This window comes from Oxyura jamaicensis, chromosome 2, assembly GCF_011077185.1.
Source record: "Oxyura jamaicensis isolate SHBP4307 breed ruddy duck chromosome 2, BPBGC_Ojam_1.0, whole genome shotgun sequence".
Lineage (NCBI taxonomy): Eukaryota > Metazoa > Chordata > Aves > Anseriformes > Anatidae > Oxyura > Oxyura jamaicensis.
This window is the reverse complement of record NC_048894.1, coordinates 90,813,356-90,833,288: the sequence shown is the minus strand read 5'-3', so window position 1 is coordinate 90,833,288 and position 19,933 is coordinate 90,813,356. Positions and strand designations below refer to the sequence as shown.

Below are 19,933 nucleotides of genomic sequence, written 5' to 3'. Positions count from 1 at the left end.
TCTTTGCAGGAACAGCAGAGGTGAGCACAGGACTGCTGCTACTTCACTTTCCTTGCTACAAGAATCCTGCCTAGATCATTGTGAGAATTTGCATTCCTCTTACCTGTTAATGCCATTTAAAAGTTAGATATCAGTCAAGTCTACTTTTGTAGTCAATGAAGAGAGTTAAACATTCCCGGAGTGAGAGTCATCCCCCTGAGGTCTAATATAGATGAAAAATACTTATGTCTTTGCATTCTCTTTGAGGGGAACCGGACAACTAACTAAAACTAGAAGCCCAGGTTTTAGTATATTGAAGTTGTTTCATCTGGGATGAGGATGCTAATGGCAAATAGGTCTGATCAATGTCCTTCCTGAAATGAGAGAAAATCCTTCTAGTAGAGGAGGATTTAATCTAGTAATGATCCAGATAAAGAGGGCAAATCTATTGCTAGCCTTGCATAACTCAGTAGACAAGTTACTAGTAATGGGAACCATCTTTAGGTAGAGAAAAACTGCTGCTTGGGCTCTACTAATGCAGACTTGTTTTAATGTGGAGCATCTGTATTAACATGAATTAAATTAGGGAATAAACATCATTGTATCTGATAGGATCATTAAAAATTACACATAGCATGGCACAGTGGGACAGTCTTAAATTCATCTCAGATTAATCCTCTGTCTTAGTAAAAAGCACAGACCGGAAAGTAACTTTTTCATAATACTGCATTGTAATGTTGTAATACGTTCTACCAGTTACTGAACTTCAGAGTCAGTGTCTTGAGAACTAAAGCTACATAATCCTTTATTCCACAATAATTGCATAATACTGAATTAGATCTCATGAATATTAACTTCAAGACTAACAGAGTAAAGTTGAGGAAATCGGGAAATAAAATTATGCAGAACTTCACATGTCTGTTTTATCACTCATCAGACAATACAGATTCAGTATTTTTTATATGGAAAGAAGCAGAAGAAACATCTTTGTCATTTGTCTTCAGTTTTGCAAATTAATGTTTTGGCAAATAAATTTTGTTAAGTCATTTCTTTCTCATGATAGGGTAAAAACGTATGACTGTGGAGAAAAAACTGCTGGCTGGTTCTCTATGTTTCTTGGTCGCCCATGTCGCTTGATAAGACAAAGTCCAGACAGGAAAAACAGCATGAAACATAAAAATACAAAAGGTTAGTTGTCATTCTTAAAAAAATTGTCATTCCTCAATTAGTAAATACGGAGTCACAATGAGTTTAAAATTACCCTGATAAAGAGTGAAAGAGTCACACAATATTGACCTAGTAGGTTTCTAAAGGTTCATTTATACCCAAACTGTGCTTATGTGCTTTTTTACATTGGTCAAAATGTACAAATACCTCAGTCTTTTTTTTTTTCTTTTTTTCTTTTTTTTATCATAACTACAATGATTTTGTCTGGAAATTCAATGTTCATTTTGAAAAATTGTCATGAAAAATCTATAAACAAAGAATTTATTTTTATATTAAATTTCATTATAAAAGCAATCAAATTAAAGAACATTGAACATCCATAGTTATTGCTTTTGTAAATTATTTCACAAAATTGTTAAAATTTCAGCTCTATCTCATTTTCTGAACGCGTTATATAATTATGATTTACAGTTCTGAGGGGATTCTTGGAGTCTTTCCTCAGTGTCTGAGCCCAATGGAAAAAAAAAAAATGAGAAAGAATAAGAGGTCAAGGGAAAGATGAGGTGAAATTACGAGTATAATCTTCCTGATTTTTAACAATCCTTTTATAATGTTGGACTGATTTTTTTTAGGTCCAACCTGTGCTACAAGCATCTCACTGTCTCTTGTGAATGAAGCACAATACCTCCTGATAAATGTAGCAAGCATTCTGCAGCTGAAAGAACATATTTCTGCAAGGTAAGGTCCTTCTGTCTTCAAATGTCTCTCAGCCATCTTGAATTCCAGCATCATGCCAGAAGATACCAATGTAATTGTTTTATCTAGAAAATGAGAGATACTTACTTTTCAGCATTCAGCAAATATATAGGTACTAAAAGGCTAGAATTACTCATTCCTGAATTACTTCTGAAAACTTGGGTTAAATGCCTGAACATAACCTGCCTGCCAGTCATCTTTATGAAAACTTAAACAAAATTTTTGTCAACTGATCTGATGGTAGGAGACTGTTAGGAATCAGCCAATTTCTGTTTGTGGGAAGAACAGAGATAACTAGTTTTTCTCGACATAAATAATCTACTAGATGAAAATTTAAGGTCTTCCTACTTACTGAAATATTTTTCCCCATGGAAAGGGTTCAGGTTAGAGCAAACATTCACAACAGAAATATTGACTATTTGCAGGACTGTATTTATTTATTTGTTTGTTTGTTTAATTTTGCATTACTTGTACCAAAGTGGGAGATAGAGGCAACAAATAAAACATTTGAGTTGGCACAGAGTTCAAAGTTAAGGAACCCAATACTAACTAAATTTTCATAAGCTGACCATGGAGGGTTGTTCTTTCTTGAACTGAGAACTGGCCTAAATTCCATAGAAAATCCTTCGTCAGGGCCTCCATCATAGCTGTGCCCCCCACAACCCATGTATTTGTTTCTGAGTTCATGCTCCCCTTTTCTTATGTCACCAAACTATCCTGCCTCTACTTGGAAATACCTTCTCTCCTTTAGGTCACCCACCAAACATGTTGCCCTGCAATGAAACTCCTGTTTAGTTATTCATATATACATATATATATAGCTGTAGGAAGATAGGTATATAGCTTTAGGGTTTAAAACCACTGACTGCATTAAGCACCACCACAGATCAACTTGCATTGTCTGAGGGCTTTCTTTCTTTTAGAAGAAGCAGTTGGGCAATTTCAGCATGTGACAGCAGTATCCTGGGAAAAAATGCCTGGCAAAAGTTTGAATCTTTCCATCTCTTTCTTTTTTTGACTACCTTTTCTCAGTGATAATTAATGCCTTCTTTTGAGGCTTGACTGTCTGGTTTACATCTCCTTGGCCAAACAACGTTTGCAGGCATCACTTACTCACAATGGGCATTTTCCATGGTGAGATCCAGCAAGAAGCCTACCAGATATGGGATTTGAGTACAAAAAAAAAGAGAAGAGACCAGACGAAGCAGCAAGTGATGATGAAGGAGGACAGGGAACTTTGAAATATACAACATCAGATGATACACTGTTTTTGCACTAATATCTTCCGGTATTCTCCCCAGTACAACTCGGTTTGTAATTTCTTTTTTCTCAAAGGCAGCTCCAGATTTGACTGGAGCTGCCATTATGCCTGAGAAGCATCTCACTTCCCACTCTGCAGCACAAGTTGGAAAACTACTCCTTATTTTGCTATGCAGTGCTTTCTCAGATTGCTGAGAAAATCAATTCAGCATCATACAATCATAGAGGCATAGAATGGGTTGGGTTGGAAGGGACCTTAAGGTTCATGTGGTTCCAGCCCCCCTGCCATGTGCAGGGACACCTCCCACCAGACCAGGTTGCCCAAAGCCCCACCCAGTCTGGCCTTGAACACTTCCAGGGATGGGGCATCCACAGCTTCTCTGGGCAGCCTGTGCCAGTGCCTCACCATCCCCCGAGTAAAGAATTTCTTCCTAATACCTAATCTAATATCTAATTTATTATATACTGCATCATTGTTCTGCACTGCTACTGAATCATGGTGTACAAACTTTCAAAATGTTGAACTATACAATAAACATTTAAGAATCTGCACATAGTGGTCTTTATTAAATGTCTTTCTTTTTTAGAAAGTATTAGTTATCTTCTTGGCATGTGTGTTTTTTTTTTAATGGAAAACTACTAAGATTTATAGGACCTTTTCAATCTTCAGTTGAGTCTTAATAGTTTCTCTTTATTTGCATCTTCTGTAGTTAGTAAAATTAATCTTCCCCTTTACATTTGGGTCTTGAGAGGTGATCTAAAACAGTAACAGCAATTTAATTAAAAATTAGAATGTAACATGCTGATGGAGAACTACATGTATAATGAGACGCTCATCTCTGCTGTTGCCGTTATAGGCCACCCCCATGAAAATCCCCGTGGCCTGGCCTCATGCCGAAATGTTCTCAATACAAATACTTCCCTGAAGGTGAAAATAATAATTTTCAGTTTTGCCTGTTAAATATATGGAATGATTTCTGCATTGCAGGGCCCACTGCTGTGGAAAATCCTAAGTACTCAAGCTAGCTTTGGCAAATGACATTGATTTTCACAACAGATCCTTGTTGAGATTTTCAGGATGAAGGTGCCTCTATCCAACTGATTGATGTTTTGAGGGAGAGGAAATAATGTGAATTTACTCCAATAAACACTGCCAAGTAGGTTACAAGCAGTTCTGAGGGCTGGGGATAAGTGTGGGAGAGCTGAGGTATTTTGGAGGTGAGCCTAAACAGGTAGAGGGAGAGTAGGAGTGTGGGCATTGCAGTCTCGGCGGAGCAGCAGCAAGGGCTGAAAGTAGAAACTAGAAGTAATTTTTAGCAGCTGGTTCAGGACGCTGTGAGGCTACTGAGGCTTTTGATGCCCCCATTAATACCAGCTTGGGTAGCCGATCCTCATGTGTCACAAAATTTATTCAAAGCTCCCTCTGCACAGTGCCCAGACTCCTTTTTGCCAGGTCTCAACACAGTCCACAGCAAAAGCAGGAAGCAAAACGGTGGAACTGAATTTGTTCATGACTAACTGCTATTTTCTTCCGTCACTTTCAGCATCAGCATAGTCTACACTTTCTTTTGGCTCCTGTCTACTCCGATCATGATAAGCTCTGCCTCAGCCATGGATTGAGACATGCTTGTGAGATCTCTAGGGAAAACTTGGAGCCCTTCAACTTCCCACCCCACTTTCTACCCCCAGGCTCCTGGAAGCCTTGTGAACAGTGAAAGCTTGTGGGAGCCAGGGTTGTGTGGTTTGACTGAAAGTTGATTTATCCTTATGCACATTTGTCTGCTAAAGAAGATCATCCAGACTATTTTAAATAAAATCAAGCCTTTTTTTCACCTAACAGACCTATTCTGCCAAGACTGTTTGATGTGAACAGTTTTCCCTGTGCTTTGATTTTACATGTTTTTCCATATTTTAATTAAAACACAAATTGTAAACTTCTTGTCCTTTGGAAGTTGTTCACGTCCATCATAACTCGTACAAAATGAATTGTTCTTCCCCACTTCAGAGAACCGCCCTTACAGATTTTTGGGCTGTCCTTTTTTATGGTACTGGTAGGATTCTCCTTTAGAAGGACAGTGAAGACGACAATTCAGAGGTGCAGCCAGCTTTCTGATATTTGTATGCAGCCTGCTGTTCTGTCTCCCTCATGTATGTTCTCAGCACTGACACAAATCTACACCCTGGCAGTTCAAATGCTTGTAAAGAGGTGGAGATATCTCCACACAGAGATTAATTTTTTTTCAAAACACCTGTCATTTGGTGCAATCTGTTGCAACCTAAAGGCAAATAATAATAATATAAGGAATAAATTTCTCTCATAAAATGCCTTACTGGCCTTTTTCACCTTCAGCATCTGTAATTTTTGTCCCCTTTGCTACTGCAGCACATGTAGCATATGCTTGTATTCGCTTTCTTTTTAGAAGCATTTAACCAGTCAAATTTAAACCAGCTTAGTCAAAAGATCTTTTTATTTGCTATCGTTATCCTTACATATAACTAGTAAGGAAATGTTCTCATACGCATTATTTATAATTGCCACTCCGCATGCTTTCCTGCCTACTTTACAGTTCCAGGTTACAGCCCTGAAGAAGCCACCTAGATGATTACAAATTCTAGTCAAATATCGTGGGCCTTTTTTATAGCCTTTGTAATAAAAACTGTTCCACGTTATTATGGAGATTCATCTGTTTGATGAATCCTATTAGCCGCTAGCTTCTTACAGCACAAAAAACTAGTGCAGAACTATTGCAGAACTCTAATAAAGCCTATTCTTTCTTTTCTGTTGTGAACTCTGGGGTACAGATTGGAAGACCCATTGGAAACAGAGGAATTAATCCGACGTTTCCGTGCCAACATTGTCATCAGTGCACCAGAGTCCTTTGAAGAAGAAGAGTGGGCTGAGATTTCAATAGGTGCTCTGCGATTCCAGGTATGAACTTATCTCCTTCGCCCTAGTCCTACAGGATGTTGTCCTCTAGCACAAAGCATTTTGAACTTGGAGGCAGAGCAATTTTTAAGGCTTTGACTGGGATATGGGTGGCACAGTTTGCGCAGATGCAATTTATGAAGTGTGTAAGAAAAAAACACGGTGTGACCTGTGACAAACATGCTGCAATGTAATTGGGAGGTTTTGACATATTTCTCCACCCCTTTTTTATTTCATAATTCATAAAATTTCCCACCTTCATCCGAGGTGAAAAATAATCCGTTTTGTGGCTGAGTTTGCAGTAAATATTGAGCCAGCTTGTAACAAGAGAATACAAGCTGCTTTTAAGTATGATAGTCCAAATGCAGTTTCAGATTGCTGCACATTAAGAAAATGATTGCCAAAAGCCTGGACATGAATACCAGTGAATGATCACTGTCTATTGCTCTCTGGTGTATGCATTCTAATCTCCATTCAGGACATGTTTCTTAGTCTAGCCTTAGGTAGGGCTGTTTCATACGTCATTCTTCATGTCACATCTAACAACATAATGTGCTTTGTACTGTAAGGAAAATGCTATCAAGTCAGACTTTGTTGGCAAAGAAATTCTTTTTAGAAGAACTTCAACAAAAGTTCCATGAAGAAGCAACACATGAAACCAAAGGAAAAGATGAATATATGCATTACGTGTTGTATTGGATTTGTCTGGTCCTTAGCTATGAAATGTGTATTTGTAAATGCATTGCCTAGGATGTGAAAGGGATTTATTCATTGTTTCCTTAGGAATGATAGTGGAAGGTGTGAATAAGAGAAGTGTTAATGTGAGATCTAGAAGCCGTGATAGAAATCACTCCTAATTGTTTCTGGTCAACATACCCTAAGAAATGGAAAGGCCATATTCTCAGTAAGGGCAGAAAATATGACCTATCTTCTTAAGCATACTTTGATTAACAAGCTGTACTATGAGTTAAAGAAAATTGAGGAAAAATTCTTCAGGTAGGAGATAAGGAATACAGAAGACAAAACCCTTGATGTATATTTTGTTCGAGTCCAGAGTTGCAGTAGGGAACTGAGTTGCAGCTCAGGATCCAGTTGTGGAATATACTGTAAATTCGAGATACTGAATATTCAGGATAAACCTTGTTTCCTGTTGCTGGCATTGAAATAACTTAAGAATGTAAGCCAAAAATAGAAAGGCTTATGCAACTTGCATTCTCTTTTCCAGTCTCTGCTATCCAGATACGGATGTAGTAGCAGTAGAAATTATGTTAACGGTGCTTGATTCCAGGAAAACAATAGAAGATGCTGTTGAACAAGAAAAGTAGGGGAAAGCATTTCCTTCTTTCGTCTTGTTTTTCTTTTAATAAAATATTAAAGCAGTGGAAAATCATCTTCTGAAAAAGCTGAGCCAAATATATGGTTTTGTTGGTTACACTGAAGGGTTGTGCAAACCGTTCTAGATGTACCTCAAATAAATAAAATAGCTCTTCAAAACAGCATACAGAAATATTTGCAGTGTAAGGTTTAATTATTTGACCTATTTGGAATTACGACAAATTTTACAACAGTAGAAACTTTATACTGAGACATTTGAAAGAAGAGTTATTTTTTAAAATGTAGAGCTTTGCTAAAGGTGGGGATGCCATAGCAAGCAAAACAGAACTTTGTCTTCTTTCTTCATTTTAATGCTTTAAAAGGTAAGAAAAAATTCATAGCCTTTTTTTTTTTTCCCCTAAAAACACACCTTATTTCAAACAAGAATTATCTTTAGGAACCATGCTTTATATTATATATGATGTTAAACTAGAGGATCTCATTATTCCTTCTGCTTATATAGACTTGTGGAAATTCACATTTTGCATTCTGATTATCTACAAGTGCCTTGCCTATAAGGAAGAATGTGGGATACTGTATCCCACAGAAAAAATGTTAACCAAAGCTTGTTAGTTTAGCTCCCAGAGAGTCCTCCTTTGGTTAAATCCTGAGGCCTTGGCTTAATTTTGTATTCAGTTCTCCTTTGAGCAAGTAGCCCTGCCAGCCCACAGACAAAGTGAAGCCATCAGGAAATATAAATATGTAAATGCTTGGTATTTCTCACATTCCATCTCTGGGAAAGTTTTATTTAAAAAAAACTAAAAATGCAGCGATACCTTTGCAAGTAGACCCATGGAAAATGTACCTACATTAGGTGAACAGGACTGACCTCTTATACAATTAAAGCATTAAAGAACATAAGAAAAGTATGTGGAAAACATTTTTTTTGATATTATGCTAGTCAGAAGCTTGTACAGTTTTGACATATAGCAGTGACCTTCTTTAACTGAAATTAACAGGTTGTGGGTCCATGTAGCAGGTGTCAAATAATCTGCATTGATCAACAGTCTGGGGAACGAAACAAAGAAGTTCTGCAGTCTCTGTCCGCTGCAAGAGGTAGAAAGGTCAGTAAGTTACTCAAAAATAGCTGTACAGAAAGATGTAGTGCATTGCATGCATAGAGAAATACCTGCTAAGAGAATATTTACAATTACATTCTTATGCTAATCATTACCATTCGTTTTTTCAGTCAAAAGAGGATGCACTTACAACCCGGTTATGATATCTTTTATTTCCATAAAAGGTTTCAACATATTTTTAATTCAGAAATTGACTATTAATATGAATTATTTTTTTACTCTGTTCTTGCTGTTGTTCAATATGTACCAGTTTACAATGTGTTTATTTTCGTCTTCACAAACAGGATGTCAAGTCTTAGTGTTGATGTCATTCAAGAAGAGAAACGTGCAGAAAAATCACAAAGTGTTTGTGATGATCCAATTAGCTGCTAAGACTCAACCTTACTCTTGCTGAGAGGAACTACTTGGCAGGAAATGCAGAGCAGACGTGAATATAGACAAAGTTGAGAGTAATTGATTAGGAAAACAACTGGGGAATAGGGTTGAAACACAGGTGTTGCTCTGGAGTCTTTCTGCTTGCTCAGGTTGCATTACTTCTCGGAACTGAGTACTCAGACTATGGCTAGACAGTTTGGCATACCAACCGCTTCACAAGTCTCCTCAGAAGTACTTATTTAGCTGAAAATCCTTACTCTGAATTCACTCTTTACTGTTAAGCTTTTATTGTAAAAGTTCGTTGGCACTCTGGGCTCAGAAGCCTCGCCAATAACAGCCAAACACCAGAGACTGGGCACAGCACGGAGGCAGAGCAATAACAAACAGGTTGCAAATTGTTCACCCAAACAATGCACAACCAAGTTATAAATAATGCCCTCTTTGTTTAAAAAAAAAAAAAAAAATCAATTTGTCTCGGTGACTCATTAAGCAAACAAAGAGCTCCATTTCCAGTGAGTGTTTTCTTGGGGGAATAGCCCCGCTGGCTGGCTCCATCTCGAAGCCAGCTGCCTGGTGCAGGGAGAGAGGCGAACAGGCAGGGGCTGGCTGCCCAGGCACGGCTTCCTGCTGACCTGAGATGACTTGGGGTTGCATGGCAGGCTCTGGCATCCAAATTGCTGCAGTACGTGTGCAGTTGTGAGAGAAGCTCCTGGCCATGGTGGGTAGCCTGAGGACAAGAGCCTTCTCCAGGTAACGGTGAGCCACAGCTGGGATGTCTGGGGCACTGCCGAGCATTTTCTGGGTAGGGGTGCTGCCCTGTTTCCACATGGGGCATGGAGGGCTCTCTCTACCCACAACCAACATGCATTTTGCTGGATTATGATTTAAACCCTCTGCAGAGGGACATCAATCTGTATTTGGGGACTTTCCCAGGTGGCAAGGACACCTTCCCAGGGACACAGCTTCTCAGGAGAGGCAAAGCATCTCCTGCACACTTCTCACAGAGAAGAGAAAAAAAAAAAAAAAAAAAAAAAAAGCTTCTCTTTGGTTTTGATCAACCCTGGCAATGCAAAGACTTTCTTGATACAAACACTCCTAGGACCACTTGACTCATTCCTGCAGAATTAAGGCAGAGAGAGCCATCCAGCCTTTCGAGAACCTGGCATCAGATAAAAGGAGCAGGGCAAGGCAAGGCACTGCAGAGCACAGTGCTGCTATTCACAGCAGGGGAGTGCTGTGCTTCCCTCAGCTGTGCAAAGATACTCATGCTGCAGAGAACAGGGCCTTCAGCTTTTTTATTTTTCTCAGCCTTCAGCCAAAGATGACTCTCAGCGTTGCTAGCAGAAGGAGCCTTGTGAGCATGCCCTGCTGTGCATTAGGCCAGGTCTTCTGGTAAGCTTGACAGCCAAAAGAGATAATTTGAACTGATAGCTTGCCTGAGTTGGTCTGTGAAGACCTCACAGCCCATCCCTCCTGCAAGTCATCTGTGGGGTGATGGTCACCAGCTGCTTATCAGTGAGTAGCACCTGAGGGCTTTGGCATCTTCAGTGTGCTCAGTGGACCTGGCAGAGGACACTCATCCAAACCTTCCATAGCAGGGAGGGGGAAGCAACACAGAGTTCATGCGGCTGTGCTAAATTCTGGAGCTAATCCTTCAGTGACTCATGTCTGTAGCATGTGCTTTTCTGTTGAGGAGTCATCTAATAGACATCACTTTATTATTTTTATCGAATACAGATTCGGTGAAGGAATCTAGCTGTGTTTGTTCCCAGCTGTCAGTAACACAATTTGAAGTACAACAAATGCAGCAAATATGATTTAAGCTAATTTCCCAGTACAAGGGGAGCTGATATTTTTGAGAGGCCATTGTAGTTGCTCAATTTGCAAAACGTTAAAGACACCACGCATGTGAATGGCTAGCAAGTCCTGCATGCCAGATGTCAAACTTTTATTTTTTTCCTCCAAGAATACCAACCCAGAATAATATATTGTACTCTGTCAAGCTGGTAGCCCTAACTGAAGCACTGCCAATGAACTTCAATAATGACCTAAATAAAGTAAGGCTTGTAAGAGGTGGTTCAATATTTATTTCTGAAATCGTATTTTTCTCCATTCCTCTGAGAACCTGCTGCTCCAAGCTGAAAGATTGAGGCTTTGAATACATGGATTACTACTGAAAGTCAGAACCAGCTACTGTAATTAGCCACACAAGCAATTTGCATGTTTCCCTGTAAATGTACGGAAGGGTGATGAAGCCTAGCCAGCTACTTCTTATGAAACCTTTTTTCACATTGTTTGAAATAAAATGCAAACATCTTTACAAAGCGAACTTCAGTTCTACTGCCACAGGTTCTGAAAAAATACTCATTAAGAATTCCTTCTGTAATTTTTGACTGAAAAGGAAAAAAAATGAGCTCTCCTTCTGTGTCAGAGCTCTCTGTGTTACTGCAGGAGACTACGAAAGACTAGATAACTACGTGAAGCAAATAGCATAAAAATAGCCACACGCTGTTCCACGTGCGTCACCGCCTGATGCAAAAGGCACATGGACAGAAAGAACACTGAATTCTTGCCCATCTTCTGGGCTTTGCAGATGCAGTTTAACGCTAACAATAGCGGAAGCCCTGTGGTGGATTTGCAGCAGTGCTATGAGCTGGGACTTGCTGTCAAGGTAGCAAGGGGAATTGCATTACAGCCTGCCCAAGCAGCCTGTATGTATGGAATGTATGGATAGCGGTACATCAAGGGAAATCCATTGTGTTTGCACATGCCCTTCTGCACTAAAAAGGTTTGTGTTTTTTTCCTGTGGGCTGTTGATCCTCTTTTATGTCTCTCATTGTGCCTGGGAGAGCTCCCTTTCCTGCGGAATTAGATGCCACGCCTTTGGACTGCTTACTGAAACATTAGCAGGGATAGCAAATGACTTCTCATATCTGATGCATCATTATCATCATTTTCATAGTAATGCAGGGCTTTGCACTGTGCACTGCTTTTCACCCGAAGATCTGGAACACTTGCAAACAGTGACTGGTGTAACTAACAGACCTCTGAAATAATACAGTTCTTTTCTTGTTCGTGGCCAAAGTGGGAAATGCATTTATTTAAGGTAGAGAGCAGAGGAAAATCAGTTCTTAATAAAACATTCTGCTGTCCAGACATTTTCAAAAACAAAATGTTTGGGGCTTTTTGACATCAAGTTAAAACTTCTACTTCTTTCTGATATGAAAAATTAACATATCAAAAGCAAGTGCTCCCACTACCCTATTTTCATGGAATCACAGAATCGTTCAAGTTGAAAAAGCCCTCCAAGATCACCTGGTCCAATCATCCACCTACCACCAATACCACCCACTAAACCATGTCCCTAAGCACCAGGGCCAACCTGTCCTCAAACACCCCCAGGGAAAGTGACTCCACCACCTCCCTGGACAACCCATTCCGATGCCTGACTGCTCTTTCTGAGAAGAAATGTCTCAGAATTTCCAACCTGAACCTCCCCTGGTGCAACGTGAGGCCACTCCCTCTAGTCCTATCAGTTGTTACCTGCGAGAAGAGGCCGACCCCCAGCTCCCCACATCTTCCTTTCAGGTAGCTGCAGAGAGCTTGATTTATTTTGTAAGGCTTTACATATAAGTTTTGGTGCATTCAGAGCCAATAAAACATTCTTGCATTTAAAAAATAAAATCACTCAGCTTTAATAACTGCATCTTCCAAACCATTGCATGGGAGGGAGGTTATGTTATAAGAATAAAGTGAGCAGGTGAATTTACCTGTTGATAGAAAACAGCTGAGAGCCACATCCAGGGGCAAAATCCAGAGGTCCTTTTTTCAAAAGCTAAGTGTTAGCATGCAGTGTCCTTTGTGTGCTTGTTACAGGTTCCAGCAGGGCACTTTCCCTACCAAGTGCTAGTTTGAATTAACCAACTGTTTAAGAGCAGTATCTTAAAGGCCTCTCATCTCAGCCTTTGCCACATGTAGCACCTCACATTTCCATCTAACAAAAGGAGATAGGGTACCCAGGATATTTCTGTCAGTAAATACCCAAGAAGTGCATGTTGTTGTTGGTCCAGTAAAAGTATTTGAAACAACATGCAAGAATGACAGCATTTTATAGCTCCTCCTTTCAGTGAGTGTGATGACTATCGTGTGATTCACAGTTGGCAAGAGTAGGTACATTTTATCCATTTATCCCAGCAGTGAATGTTGTACTTTTACTGATCAAGAAGCTTTACATGAAGTTTGAGAGTGATAGGAAGAGTCCCTACTGTCACCTGTGTCACAATCCAGCCCTTTGCTCTGTTCTGGGTATGCTCTGGAGAGTTTATATGCCAAATAAAACGTCCTTGAAGTTGGGAAAGGGTAGCAACAGCAGAAAGAGATTATGCAGTTCATTGTAATGACTCTGCAGGCTGTAATCTCTGTGTCTGAAAGCCTCATTTTTCAACACTGAAATGTGAGAAGGGACAATTTTCCACATTTTCTATTTCTCTTGAAACAGAGACAGAATGACAGGATGCACAGCTTTTGTGGTTGTTTGGGGGTATTTTTGCTGAGTCAATATTTGTAATTACTAGAAAAGCAACTAAATTTACTTAAAAGATACTAAATCTGTTTCTGGTAATCACTAGCAAAATTCTGGTCATTCAGAAGAGCAAGATGTCAGCAATAAAAGTGATTTTACAGGAAAACACTCATCCAAGCAGGCATTAATACTGAAATATGTATACCATCAGTATATCACCTTGAAAACTCCTTAGGCATCATCCAGGCTCAGAACTCAAAAAAAGTCTGAGACCTAGATGTCCAGTCAGAGTAGAGAAATAATGATGCATTAAAATAGTATCAAAGAACACCTGCAAATAAGATATACTCACACACACCTTTTCTTAAATAATCATGGAGGGTTTAAAGTGCTTTAAGAAAAAAAAAAAAAATGTGGCTGAATGATTGAGAGCAACAGAAATAAGGTAAATTAAGTTATCCATACTGAACAATCTGCCTAGATTTATATTAGTCTTTTTAAGGTAAGTTAAGTTGTCGATACAGTAAATATACATTAAAAATTCTCACGTATCAAATCAGTTGACTAACACAGATGAGTTATAAAATTCCTTCCTGTGTGAAGTAGCGTGGACTAATATTCATTTTATAGTAGTTGTTTTATGATTGCCTGATTTTTTTAAACAATTAAATTATAGCAACTGTCATTTTCACATTAGGGTGCAGGAATTAAATGCAGGATATGAACTTCATGGCTGAAAAAGACATTATTTATGCCACTAGAGAAACCCCAGCTTGTCAACAAATAAGAGAAAAACAAGAACAGGGTGTTAATATTATGTACTCTAATATTTTAAATGAAGCAGTTACTGACTTACCATTTTGCCATTATGGTTTATCCAACGCAGTCACTGTGCTAGTGGATTGGGATCCTGCTGCACTGCGGTCACTCCTCAGCACTACATGCTAGAACACTCACCAGAAGGATCTACCCTACTACATCCACTGGTGTTGGCACCATTGTGGTCACTGGTACCTGAAAAGTATCATAAGTAGGATAGGCCTAATCAGGTCCAATTTGTGCTCCATTTAGGGGGAATGTTTGTGAGATAAAGAAATAACAAAAAAAAAAATTACTTGGGAGCTGTTTTTCATTGTAATATTTAGGATTAAAAATGAAACAGAAAGACCCCAATTCAAAACTGTACAGGAGCAACATTTGGATATATCACTGCTTTACAGCATCACAGTTGCTTGAGAGTGGGTCTCAGCCTTAAATCTCACTAACTCTTTGAAGACTAAAAGCTGTTTCATGTTACCTCGTTACTGCATTTGATTTAATTATATAATGCAGGAATTTGAGAAAGCATCCTGCATTTTAAGTCTTATCAAACATGCTCCCTTAAATTCAACCAATACACTTAGTTATTTTTAATTTATTGCAATTCCTTTGGTATATTTTTCTAAACCTGCTGTAAATGTAATTCCCTCTGTTTCAGGATCATTGATCTGAACGATGGCAAAAAATGTCATCAGGAAATGGAGGAGTGCAGAGTTTTATTTAAAAAATGTGTTTGTTCAGACATACCAAATGAATTACATTTGCTTATTTATTTATATTACACTTTTGAATGACTGTTCATTTGTAGCCTACCAAAATCAAATACTTTTTATTGAAACCTGTAAAAATTGACAAGAAAACTAATGTTGGCTTTCCAAGTCCTTCGGTTTGAAGAGCAAAGACATTCTGAAGTCTACAATTCAATTATCAATTTAACATGATCTTCAGTGTTTGTTTCTTTCTCATGTATTTTTTTAGCTGTTTTCTAATTGCTTGGAAAATATTATCCTAAGGTTGCAAATCTGTTTCTTGCTGCACATTTCTGTTATCCACGGGTGCAAAATAAAACTACAGAAGCACACCAGTCTTTAATGTGACATTTCCACATCACACCCAGATGTTCATAGCTGTAACTGTAATGCCTAATGTCCTTAGAATTAATACCAAACATAGGAGTGCAGACACTCAGACCAGATTTTCAGTGCCTGTGAGCATTTACATAGTAGGTGAAGTGGTCATCCTCCTTCTTGTTTCCTTATTATCCAGTAATACAATGACACATCTAAGTATTTGTAATATTTACATATGGTGGCTTCACAGCTTATGACAGATAACAAGTGTTAATCATAATACAACAAACTTTCTGAATATTTTCTGTAAAATATACTAAAATATTAATAAAAACATATGAAGGAAAATTTACCAAGGCTAGACAGAACAAAGTTTTGTTAAGAAAGCAAACAATTCATGGTAGAAGACACAATACTTTTCCTCACTGTTTGAACATATATGCATTCTGGTGCTGCCTAGCCTTTATTTGTGAAAATGCATTAACTGTGTTTGTCAGGAAGCCAGAAGAGTCATTAAATGACAAGACTGTGAGCGAGTGTAAATTACATATATGATACTATGGAACTCATGATGGAATACTGTGTTATTTATCCAATTACTTAAAGTATTCTTCTTAAATAGCATGGGGTTAGCTCTTGTTTACCAGTCTATTATAGTTAATTAGTTAAAATGTTCTTAATTACATTGAGATCACACATACATCCTTATTCTTAAAGCAATATTGTTTTTCTAAGCATATCTGGGTTGTGAGATCCTCTATAGATCTGATTACTTTAGCATTAGTCGCATCTCAATGAATGTTTTGTTGTTTTTTTTTCAGACAAACTTTGGCATATACCTGATGAACCAGCCCTTGTGCTCATCCTTTCCAGATATGTTATCTGTTGGGTCTCAAGTACTTCCAGTGCTGAAAGAGAATACAGAAATTCAATGCCCAACATCTAGTGAAGAAAAATGTTCAGGATAGAAGATGAGACTTACATGCAACCCTAGGGAGAAGTCAGTAGTCAGTTATTCAAAAAGAAAAAAATCTTCCGCTCATTTGCTTCTGCTTTGAGTTTTTTAATTTTCTGTTTGCAGTAAAAGTTATCAGATGGCAGTACCCTTGATAATTACACCTCACCTACATGTTTTTGCTTGTGATTAAGTTACAGCAGTCATAACTCTTATTTTGTTCAATTGCTTCAGGATGCAACAGGTTTGATCAAGTTTTACTAGTGGATGACTCCCAAAACAAGCCCAACGTTGTTGTCAGAAACCCACATCTCAATGAAGGAAAGTAAACATAACAATGAACTGCTTCCTTATGCTGCTTTGTTAAAACCACATTTGGAAGAGAGGATGCAGGACATGCTTTAGAAACCACTTAGGTGGGAAGGGGATAGTGGAAGAGTGGCAAGAGAGTAGCAGTCCTTTCAGCTTTTCAAAAGTGAAACTGCAGGTGACGTACAGACAGAAGAAGAGTGAGTTGGCATTGGAAAATATGTGTCATCCTCTTGTGAAAAGGTGTCTGAGGATGCCAAAAAGGCGCAAAGATCAATGAAGATTCAGTATGCCTTTACAAAAAGACATTCCTATGAAGCAATTTCATCCATTTGTTCTCGACGACTTTTTCTCATTCCCACTTGCCACTTTTCCATGTGATCCATTTTATGTGATGACTTCCCACACGTGTTTCCATATGTATTTGAGACTGTTGACATACTATTTCAGAATTAGAGATTTCTCAACTAATCCAGCCATGATTTCTATACAAACTTTGCTTATGCTCAGCAAATGGCCAAGATATTGAAACAGCCACGTGAGGGAATTCTTGAAAGTCTGAATGCTTCTCCATCCTGAAGAGGTCAAAGCATCCTCTTTTCTTACTCATTGTGGTAGTTCCTAAGCATTGATAATGTCCTTCTTGGAAGGCTTTTGAGTTCTTGACTGCCCTACATGACTCATGCCTTCTGATGGTCTGAAATCTAGGACTTAACTGATAAATGAATTCTTGCAAAAATAAGTAAATAAGTAACGCCACACACTGAGAGAGAGAGAGGGGGGGAGGGAGAAAGGGAGGAAGAAAGAAAAAGAAAACTTGGGAAGTCAGTATAAAACAAGATTGTACGTACTGTGGCCAGGTGTTTTATGACTGCCAACATGTGTTCAACCAGCCACAGGGCAATTTCATACTTCGAGGAAGTCCTCCTGGAAAAGGAAATTCTCCTAGAGTGGCTGCTTTATTTCCATTTGGGAAGGGAAATTTTGACCCCAGTAAAAGCACTGCCTGAACCATCATCCAGCACGATATAGGTCTTCCTTGGGGTAGTTTTGTCTCAAACTGTGTGAAAGTGCTTCTGGCTGAATCAATGCTTGAGTCCTCTGAGCGTAGCCCTTGAGGGGAGCAGGCAGCTTTGTGAAAGAATTGGTCAAACAGTCGTTCTGAAAAGGGAGTGATTACCCCAGAGCAGCATACAGCGGGAAAAGGGAAGTGCATCACCCGGTGTGTGAATCAGAATTCAGTAGATAGGTAGTCTTTTCTTTCCTTTCTCTTTTTTTGTTCTTTTGAAGAACTGGTTTTACTTACTTCAGCTGGAACAGACTGTTATTAGTCTCTCAGCAGAGCTTTGTAATGGAAATAAGGAGAGACACTATCTATTTCTTACAACCTGCCATAAAATACGTGGCTAGAGAGAGGTGTTTTATATGTATGTAAACTGAGGATCAGGTTTTTGAGGATTTTGTGAGTTGTATCTTCCACTTCAGAGCGCAAACAATGCTCCTTAATGTCTGATTTGAAAGCCAGCGGTTTTATCTGTCTAATAGTCAATTATCTGATGTTGTAATGAGCAGGCTTTTTGGAACCTTGAAAGGCAGTTTCCTGGTTTCTAAATCTCTTTTGCTGTTTCACTCTTTGCCTTTCTGTTATGCAGAACATTGCTTTGTTGGATAGAAAGCCAGCACAGCTCTGGCAAATTTAATATGAAGAGACCTGCTGTATGCTGACCTTCAGGTGATCTCTGGCACTTTATTCTGTCCTCTTCACCTCACCAGTATGTCATTTGTTTAAAATGGCACAGAAGTTAGAAGAGGAAATTGAAAGCAAACCTCAGCAAGCTCTGTTTTACTTGTAATTGGATTTACTGCCAAATAAGTCACTTTCGTACACAGTGGCTTGACAAATACTGTTTGTAAATAGCCTTAATGCAATGTATGATAACTAAGAATGAGAGGATTTGAACTTTAAAAATGTCATGCTAGGTCATTCTGACCTATTATTTACAGGCAATTACACTTTCTCTCTCCCGTGGCCTAGTAATATTGCATCAAGAATAATTTTGTAATTTTACAGAGGGGAACAACAGTTTCTCTGATGTATGAACATGCTCATTAGTATATTCTGTGCATTTCCCATAAGGAACATCTTTGCGCTGTAGTGATAGGAAGTGTCACAATGCTTCAGATTGATGGAAGAGACACAAGAATCTTTCATCTCAACAAAGAATAATATTTCCCTTATAGTAAGTGGAATGTCACCACCAGTGTTGAGATGTCTTTCCATCAATGAAGACAGATTCTTCTCAATACCGATACTTTGTGAAAAATCTTGAAGTAGGAGGATTCATGCTTAAACATCATGCACTGTAATTTTTGTAGAAAGAACATCCTTCCCATAATGTGATTTAAAAAATCAAAGAATGGAGAAACCGAGCATAATACAAACTGAGGTATGACATGAGCGAAAAGGACATAAAAACTTCAAAACACCATGTATATTACGTAGAAAGATTAAGTGCTTTATAAAGGGATCACTTCTCAATGTTCTGAGTATATAGAAAAAATACAATTTCATATGAATGCAGACTCTTTCATCTAAGTACTCTCATTGCTGCAAAATTAAATCTTTGGACTAACTACAGATATATATTTACATTCTGTGGTTAAAAAATGTATTTAATACAGCATTTCCAGAGTGCTGTGTGTAGAAAGTCCTCTACATGTTTGAAAACTAAGTCTATATTTCCTTACGATAAATTATTCAGATACATTCCATTTTCTGTGGGACTTAACTCCCTCTCAAATCTCAAGGCAAAAATTATGATTATTACAAGCTCCAATAATAGCCAAGAAGCTGGAATCACAGAACATAAATCAACATTTTTAGGAGAAGCCTCTGAACTGCGTTCACTGATATGACTAAGATAATTCAGACACATTGTGTTTATACATTTTCAATGGCATCTTTCAAAATGTGGTCAAAAATTTTGGTCATTGTTCTGTCAAAATCATGTACAAATCAAAAGGAAAGACTGCATAATAACTTGATTGTTCATAAATTATGGAAATTATGCTATGCATCTTTTCTTCAGTTTTTAACTTTCTTGGAAATGAGATCAATAAAATACATATTTTGCTTGACATGTTTAGTAGTGGTGTTTGCATTCTTGAACTTTGAGCTTGGTAGATGCTAAGTTCTACTTTGAGGCATTGCTGGGCTCACCGGGCGAGCCTGTGGCTGACTGGCAGGATGTCTCCTCGCTGCTGGGATTCACAGGTGAGGTGTTCCTCCAGCTACCATGCTGACAGCCTCTGCCGAGTCAGCATGCCAATCAGTTGCATGCT

General features: G+C 38.5%; 1 protein-coding gene across 6 annotated transcripts in view; it reads left to right on the top strand.

Annotated features, from left to right (window-relative positions):
• MOCOS (molybdenum cofactor sulfurase) overlaps positions 1-19,731 on the top strand; it is a 232,342-nt gene extending 212,611 nt beyond the window's left edge. For all 6 annotated transcript variants that reach the window (XM_035317368.1, XM_035317362.1, XM_035317363.1 and 3 more), the window contains 5 exons: positions 1,043-1,167; positions 1,779-1,884; positions 5,965-6,091; positions 8,422-8,526; positions 16,149-19,731. In XM_035317368.1, coding sequence (XP_035173259.1) covers positions 1,043-1,167; positions 1,779-1,884; positions 5,965-6,091; positions 8,422-8,526; positions 16,149-16,295 — 610 coding nt within the window. In that variant the 3' untranslated portion in view covers positions 16,296-19,731. The remainder of the gene's footprint in view (positions 1-1,042; positions 1,168-1,778; positions 1,885-5,964; positions 6,092-8,421; positions 8,527-16,148) is intronic.
• Positions 19,732-19,933: the final 202 nt, after the last annotated feature.